This window comes from Saccostrea cucullata, unplaced genomic scaffold (genome assembly GCF_032062105.1).
Source record: "Saccostrea cucullata isolate Sc308-1 unplaced genomic scaffold, CSIRO_AGI_Scuc_v1 ctg1400, whole genome shotgun sequence".
In the NCBI taxonomy this organism is placed as follows: domain Eukaryota; kingdom Metazoa; phylum Mollusca; class Bivalvia; order Ostreida; family Ostreidae; genus Saccostrea; species Saccostrea cuccullata.
In genome coordinates, this window is record NW_026939831.1 from 25,327 (window position 1) to 34,307 (window position 8,981).

Consider the following 8,981-nt stretch of genomic DNA (forward strand, 5'->3'; position numbering starts at 1 on the left):
GCAATTTATGGTCACATGACGAAGGTGTTTTACAAAGAAATACAAACGCCTTTCTCAAATAGTGTTATATTAAACACCTATTATGTAGATAATAGCATTTATGGCGTGCTTTTCTTGTAAAATAGTTGCCCCCTTTTGGAACCCCCGTTGATTTAACCCTGTGTTGAGCCCGAGGAAATATGAGCCAAGTAGATGGCGCATTATCCAATGAGAATTAAATAAAGAGTCACGTGGTTTTGTTATTATTGCCAAACATTGATTCGAGGACACACGTTTTTAGTCCTTTGGAGCCCCTTTGGATTTTAATTGATCTTGCATTTGTATCCATTATTGGACTCTGAAAATTGTAAGTTTTGTTTCTGTTACGAACATTATCCATTGTGTATGATATTACGGACTACTCATTGGTTGCATCATTGGAAAAAGAGATTGTTTATGAGCGGGATTCCAGGGATAGTCGGTCATTTCGGCGGATCAAACAATTTCTGTTGCAATAGTTGGCCATTCTTACATACGGCGCTTGAAAGTTTATGCAGCTCAACAGAACATTCCTAATCTGCGGTTGGACACTGATAAGTTCTTTGTGACAATTCGAGGAAAAGGGGATCTGTGTTTACGGCTTCTTCGAAGCGATGCTAACATTGTGCATTTTGAAAATGTCCTGGATATTTGTTTTCTACAGATCGGTGAAAATGACATTGTTGCTGAAAGTAAAGCCTCAAAAATTGCACGAGACATTTTTTCGCTTGCAAATTATTTACATGAAGGGGTTGGTATTCAAAAAGTAATTATCGGCCAATTACTGCGTCGCCTTCCCTATGCAGCATGTATCAATTTCAATGACACGGTGTACGAGGTAAATTGGGCGCTACGGGAGATGACAACTGGGTTGAAAGGAATTGTCTACTGGCCTCACCGGGGGTTCTGGAATAGCCTCTCATATCTGGGACCAGATGGAGTACATCTGCAGTGCACACCGTCCAATGATCAGCCAATGAGGAAGTTTCTGCGCAGTATACGCAATGCCATCATCATCACTTCAAAGGAAATTAGGCCAGTATAGCTAATGATTCAGTACTGAATTAAGTACCATTGTCTGGATATTTGATCATACATTTCTAAATCATTAATGATGATTGACCGCAGATAGTCTACACTCAATATTTATTCTAATTAAAAAAAAAACACAAAAGTTTAACATTGTTTAAAGTTTGGCAATCTTTCTTATGTTCGATATAAGCATTCAGTAATGATATTTAGTATACTGGGCATCATTTAGTAAGACAAAGTGTTCATCGTAGACATCCTGTTTGTTATCTCATTATTTTCCTATCGTTTGACACAATTTCATGGTTAAATTCAATGTACATGTCATAAATGTAGAGAATAGTTGTTTCAGTCTCTGTAATAGACATAACTATTTCCGTTTATTATAGATTATAAAATCAGTATGACATGTTGGTTGCTACATGTAGTAAAATTTCAGTTCAAATGTTTAAGCAGATTGTTCTTGGGAAACATTTAGTAAAATGTTTCAACATTTTACTTGGGAATCTTATATATTGATAGAACATTGAGTATAATGTTTCAAAAGTTTGCTTCAAAATACATTCTGTTTATTGTTTTACCAGGTTTTCTTTGGGAATATTAAGTATATAATGTTTCGACAGTTTTTCCTTTGGAAGCATTCAGTATAATGCTTCAAAAATTTTTTCTTTGAAAACATTCTGTATAATGTTTCAGGAACATTCAGTATAATGTTCCAACAGTTTTTCTTTTGAAACATTCAGTATAATGTTCCAACAGTTTTTCTTTTGAAACATTCAGTATAATGTTTCGGGAACATTCAGTATAATGTTCCAACAGTTTTCTTTTGTAACATTCAGTATAATGTTTCAGGAACATTCAGCATGATTCAGTATAATGTTCCAACAGTTTTTCTTTGAACGCATTCAGTACAATGTTTCAAAGTTTTTCTTTAGAAACATTCAGTATAACGTTTCAGGAACATTCAGTATAATGTTCCAACTGTTTTCTTTGGAAATATTCAGTATAATATTTCTGCAGTTTGTTTCATTCAATAATTGGTCAGTATTATATTCAAAACACTAATTTAACTTAAAGGTTTCAGATTATTATGTTTTTTAAAGTTATGATTTGTGGTACAATTCAAGTCTTTCAGTGTGGCTGAAATGATATGTATATGGGCAAATGTATATGGTATTTCAGTTATAGGTTAGTTATAATCTATCATTTCAATAATGGTTAAAGTTTTACTTGAAAGTCTTTCTTCAAGGGTCAGTTGCAGTTTCTGATATATAGCTGGTTGAATAACATAGGTTCATATTACTTTGGTTCACTAAACCTACATTTTATTTAAGAACTGCACAACCTAAATGACTCTTCAGTAAATGTATTTTTCTATACAAGTAAACTATAACAAGTGTTCTTCTGCTTTAGCAAAGATGCCAAGAGGCAATCCAGGTGTAAAGCGCAAGGCGACAACGGACGCCACAAGATCTAAAAGTAAAAAAGAAAACAGCTGTTACAGTAAGAAGCACTCCGTCAGAGTCTCACGAAAGGGACGCGGACCCACCGATGACCTTTAATGCCTTGTCCTCGGCAATCAACTATGAGGAACTGGCAAGACATATCGTGAGGGAACAGGACAAAGTGAGAGCATCCCAGTCTACAGTCTCGGCTGTCACTCAAGACGCAGTGAACTCCACCACAACAAACAATGTCAATCAAACTGCCACGCAAAATCCGGAAGGATCTCAGACTCCAACCAATGCAGCTAAAGAAAGTGGTTCCTCAGGTGCGGTCCAGGCCAGCATACCTACTTCCAATGCTCAACTCGCTGACGCTACCAAATCAACACCTGAAAACTCGGACAATGTTAACACAATTTTAGACGCTATTTTTATGCGAGGTGAGTCAGCACACACTATTACCCCCATTACAATACAAGATAGTATACCATTAGGGGCAACCATATCATCAAAAATGAAGAGTAAAATTTGGTCTAATGAATTTATTGATTTTAAAACATTGCTCCCTAACCAACCTGAAGACCCTCTTTCCATAACAATTAAAGCTGGCAAAATTGATGTGGAACACACTCAAAAACAAAAATTTTCCCTAACCATTAACCAATGGACGGATGCATTTTTCACCGTTGCATGCATTTACTTACAAAAGAATCCTAATGATGCATGCCACCTTTTTAAGTATTGCCATACTATTAGAGAGATGAGCAGAATGCATGAGGATGAAGGTTGGAGAAGCTATGACGAAACCTTTCGAAGGTTGAGGGAGTCCTCTCATCTTCCCTGGGAACAACCCATTAATGAGCTCAGGTTAAAAGCAGCAGCTATGGAGTCTAAATTCCAACACAAACACACCAATCAGTTCCATGGAAAAAAGAATCCTTTTCGTACCCAACGTGTGTGTTTCGCATACAACAGAGGAGAGCAACGTAATGCATCTACATGTAGATATGCCCATGTTTGTCAAGAATGTTCATACAAGCATCCCCGAACAAAATGCTATGTTAAAGATAGGACAAAATCTAGTCAATCCCACAACTCTCCCAACCCCAGTAAGACCACTAGTCCACTACCCCTTCAAAATGAATTACAGGGCTATGACAAGGGAAAATCTCAGTATCTAGTAGAAGGATTTACTTCTGGGTTTAGATTAGGTTGTGTTGGTTCCCCCTCAAACTCATCCCTGCAAAATCATAAATCTACACATGCGCATCCTACAATCATTGATGAACATATTTTAAAGGGTCTACAATCTCAAAGAATAGCGGGGCCATTTGATGGCCCACCATTCCCAGATTTTATTTCATCACCACTTGGTCTTGTCCCAAAGTCAGATCCAGGAAAATTCAGAATTATCCACGATTTGTCCTTTCCTGAGGGGTACTCTGTGAACTCAATTATTCCTAGGGAGAATTCAGTATGATACAATAGATAGGATTATTTCATTGGTACATATTTTTGGTGAGGGTGCCTTGATGGCAAAGTCTGACATTAAGGATGCTTTCCGCATTGTTCCCATACATCCCCTAGATTATCATTTACTTGAGTTCACTTGGAATACGAAATTCTATTATGATCGTTGTCTCCCAATGGGAGCAAGTAGTTCTTGCAAAATATTTGAGGAACTTAGTCAGGCCTTGGTATGGATAATGTATAATAAATACCATGCTTCTGGAATATCTCATATTCTTGATGATTTCTTCTTTATTGCATCTATTGCTTCAAAGTGTAGTGAAGATCCAGCCCGTTACCTCTTCTTATGTAAGAAAATCAATATACCCATTAACATGGAAAAGACCATGGCACCTACAACTCGGTTGACCATATATGGTATTGAGGTTGATTCCATTTCCATGGAATGCAGATTACCACATGAGAAAGTTGCAAAGATACGTGATAAACTTAGCTAAAAAGAAAAAAAAGTACAATTACGAGAATTACAATCCTAAACAGGTTTGTTAAATTTTGCGTGTTCAGTTGTACCGGGGAGGGCTTTCTTGCGTAGACTTATTGACCTTACTTGTGGCATCTCAAAACCTTACTACTGGGTACGTTTCACAAAAGAAACAAGGGCTGACTTAAACATGTGGTTGCAGTTCGTATCGCACTTCAATGGAAAATCAGTTTTTCTTGCCGAAAATTGGGATTCTTCTGAATTTATCAGTTTATACACAGATGCATCAGGGTCTATTGGTTTTGCGGCTGTACTAGGAGAACATTTTTTTGCTCAACAATGGTCAGATGAATTATATCCCTTTCAAATTGCTATCAAAGAATTATTCCCCATTGTACTGGCTTTAGAAATATGGGGCAGTCAACTGCAGAACAAACGAATACTCTTTCTAACAGATAACATGGCTATTGTTCAAGTCATAAATAAACAGTCAAGTAAAGATAAAACTATTATGAGACTTGTAAGAAGACTTGTTCTTGCTTGTCTTTATAACAACATACATTTCAAAGCAAAACATATCAAGGGCAAGTTGAATGTCATTGCAGACAAGTTATCCCGGTTCCAATTTCAGGCAGCCCGGCAGTTGGCACCACATCTGGTGGAAGATCAAACACCCATACCAGGCTGTCTGCTGCACATTTGACCAGTGAGGCACAATCTCTACTCTCCGCATCATTATCATCTTCCACACAAGCAGCATACAGAAGATCATGGCAGCTCCTTCAATCATTTCAAGTTAATACATCATTACCATTACAGGTGGCAGATATTTGCAACTTCATTGCTCATCTCCATGGCTCCCATTTTAGTGCAAGTACAATATCTTCTCATATATCAGCACTAAGCTATGTTTACAAGCTACTTGGTTTACCTGACCCTACACAAATGTTTATTGTCAAAACAATATTAAGAGGTAGTCACAAATTGTCTCACACTGCAGATTCACGCCTTCCAATTACTATAGATATTTTAGAACAAATTATTAAGGCTCTGCCAAGTACTGTCCCTGTTTTGGACCATCATATCATGTTAAAAGCCCTTTTCTTACTCTGTTTTCATGCATTCCTTAGGATGGGTGAGGTTACTGTGAAGCAGGGTGCTGCCCACAACAAGGTCATTCAGGTGCAAGATATAACATTTCAATTCAAAGATCAAAAGCCCTGCAGTGTTCAGTTAGTTTTGCGTCACTTTAAAACTCAAAAGATGAATGAGCCTATAATAATTTGCTTAGAGAGTTCTGCCAAGTCAGAAATAGGTCCTGTCAATGCATTATATGTTTATCAGTCTCGATATTCACATCGCTCAGGCCCACTTTTTCAATTTAAAGATGGCACACCACTTTCATATAATTATGTTTCCAAGCAACTTGCAGCCTCAGTAAAATTTACAGGTCTGAATCCAGCATTATACAAAGGTCATAGTTTCCGAATTGGAGCTGTAACTTATGCTGCTCAAAAAGGGTACTCCGAGAATTATATACAGCAACTGGGTCGTTGGAACTCTAATGCTTTGAAGCGTTATATTCGAATCCCTGCTTTCTGTTTGATATCCTTGTCCGTAGTTACTACCCAATGTAATACTTGATAATAGGTCAGTGTTTTACTGCTATCTTACTAAAAAGCATATACTAGTACTAGCTAGTACATGTATGAATTTTTGCGTCGACATGAAGTTTTTCATATGTTAGAAGTATATACAGTGTACTTGTATAGCGAAGTCTGCCTATGATGTAAAAACCATATTTTATTTAAAATTGCTGTTTTACAAGTTTTTGTTCTTGATGTCACAATTTTTTAAGATCGGCCGTATTTGTCGCCATCTTTTGCTTTTTGTAAGCGGTATGTAATTTTTTATAAAGTTTATGTTGTATCTAGTCAGAACTTAAGTTTTCTTTGTGACCTATTTTCTATTGGGGAAATCAGAACGTATGTGTTCATATCTTGTAAAATGTATATATTTATATGTGCGTGCAAAATGTTTGTTTTGTTTTTTGCTGATTTCCCCCCTTGTTTGTAAAACTTAATTTTTCGTCATTTACTATTGAATAAATGACATTTTCATTCTCACAGATATTTGTCCTGTCGTAATTGAAATAGAATTCTAAGCAAAACAAAGCTGCGGTGAGCTGTTTGTATCTAGGAAATAGTGAGAGACATAAATGCAAACATTTGCAAATGTAAATATATTAGATTATTATTGTTCTATATTGTTCCAAATATCTGATTGACTCAAACTAGATCACAAGTATAAAAGTGGTATTGACTAGATGTTTCTATTTTAAAAATATATAAACCTGCTGTTTCTAAAACTGGAAACATTCTTCTTCTTGGTCATAAATATGTCAACATCATGAAATTTGGGAAACAAATATAAACAAGGCAATTTGTCTGCTCAAATCAAGATCTTCAAGTTATTAATAAGCTTAAAATCTAAAGATAGGTAAACTGACCAACCTATGTAATTTTAGTTGTCTCTGACATAGCACAAGATATAAATAGAAAAGGAAAGGGTTTAAATGACCACTGTGGTGTCACACATCTATAAATAACTGAATGTACACATATTGGTGTGAATTCCATGTGCATTTATTCAATATATGAAATGCTGAAAAGAAATATGATAATTCAACTTAATTATTTAATACTAAAATATATAAATTAATATAAGAAATAAATCACCTATCACAGTTGTATGACGTCAAATTGTAAAAATTACGGTAAAATTGGATAAGAAAAAAACATTTTTTTTCAATTTAAAGTTTATTAAGATCTGAAATTGTCATGTTTGCAGGTTGCGCCGACTAGACAAACCATCGCATACGTTAAAGCATGTTAATTTAAAGACGTACAACACACTGGGGGGGATAACTCTTGCGATTTCAATTGAACGTTTGACGTGACGTCAAGTTTAACGTCAAAAATAAAGCGTCAAAACGACGAGTAAAACGATCCCGATGTATATCAATCATGAAAGAAAATTGGGATATGGGGCTTGGCTGTGATTGTGCGTACCATACTCAATCAATAAGTATTTTTTTTTAATTAACCCGATTAAACTCCGTAAAAAGCAAGACATAAAATACCATCCCTTAATGTTTATTTCATTTCATTTCATATGTACAATAAATTGTATTTTTGATCAAAGCGCAGCGTTTTTTTTTATTCTGAAAATTTTATTTTACATTGCCGAAATTCTCATTATGTACAGTTGGCTATATAACATTCCGATTAATGGTCTTCATTACAATTTGTGCACACACGATATAGATATTGTTTTTCTTCTTTAATTCAATAAAAACAACAATAAATAAACAATAAACTTTTTACAATGTAAAATCGATGTTGTTCTCAGACCCTTACTGATCAAAGAGGAACAACTCTGAAAATGTAGGAGATGTTTATTTTCCTCCCTTTATTCACGGTTTTCCACAGAATCAGATACATTTACAGCAAGACCTGATAAATCCGAGAATTGAATACTATAGACCTCATATACACAATGTAAGTATAGAATTGAAAAGAATTGTTCACTTGTACTGAAATTATCTGCATTTATGAATATCTTATTGCAGCAAATCGTAACTTTGACTTTCTGTCAACAATGTCGGTTCGCATTTCCTCGGATCAAAACAAAACGTAGGCTAGCTTATAAGATTAAAAAAAAAAATATCAATGTGGGATTCGATATAAATTGAAATAAATGAAGAGTTGAATGTTTGATATTTTGAAGTTAATGTGGACGAATACGGAATTTTCATTTTAACGTTAGAAGCGACGACATTGAAAGAAATGCGTACAATATCATGAGGGGTGTATGTATGTACATCTAATGCAAATGTCGATGTATCCCCACGGCCACATACTGTCTCGTTTGAAATTATGACATGAAAGAAACTACAATTATTCCATTTATATCACAGGAGAGTTGAACATACACCATTTTTATAATGAATAAAATTAAAGAAATAAAATTAAAAATCAACATATTCAAGTTCAACAAAACTTGAATTCGCATCCAGGTTTCATGTGATATGGAATGCATAACGCATACGTATATGGACTAAACACTAAAATCTTTCAGTATTTTTTTCCTGATACATATGAAAAGAGTAGTTAATATTTATTCTGCATTCATGAATTCAAAAACTAATGCATACCTCCGGGATTCCTGACGAAATACCAGTATATTTGCACTGTAAACGACGTTTCGTCAAACGCTAATGGTCTGCGACGCAAAAAAGGAAGGGGTGGGGGTGAGAGGGGTATTCAAAAATTGCCTAAAAATCTACATTTAAATACGCTTTACATATGAGAACTTTTAAATTTGTAAGTTAATATATTTTTGAAGCAAAAGCAATATTCCAATTTAATTTTTTTAATGTGTATTTGTAGATTCATATAACAAAGTGATCGACCCCCATCTGAAAGACGAGCGGGAACGTGATTTATTGAGAAAGGGGAGGGGGTAATTTTCCGCTA

At 35.1% G+C, this 8,981-nt stretch overlaps 1 protein-coding gene across 1 annotated transcript; it reads left to right on the plus strand.

The window, feature by feature from the left end:
- Positions 1–121: 121 nt before the first annotated feature.
- LOC134254095 (uncharacterized) lies at positions 122–6,119 on the plus strand. Its single transcript, XM_062736650.1, has 3 exons — positions 122–346; positions 2,461–2,932; positions 5,075–6,119. Exons 2-3 carry the CDS (start codon positions 2,599–2,601, stop codon positions 6,085–6,087), a joined length of 1,347 nt encoding a protein of 448 aa, XP_062592634.1. The 5' UTR covers positions 122–346; positions 2,461–2,598; the 3' UTR covers positions 6,088–6,119.
- The last annotated feature ends 2,862 nt before the right edge of the window (positions 6,120–8,981 follow it).

What these genes read in the sequence shown, in the direction of transcription:
- LOC134254095 (XM_062736650.1), top strand. Translation starts at nt 2,599, where the DNA reads ATGACCTTTAATGCCTTGTCCTCGGCAATCAACTATGAGGAACTGGCA. An exon ending in AGACGCTATTTTTATGCGAG is followed by an intron (nt 2,933 to 5,074) that starts GTGAGTCAGCAC and finishes TTCCAATTTCAG; the next exon opens with GCAGCCCGGCAGTTGGCACC.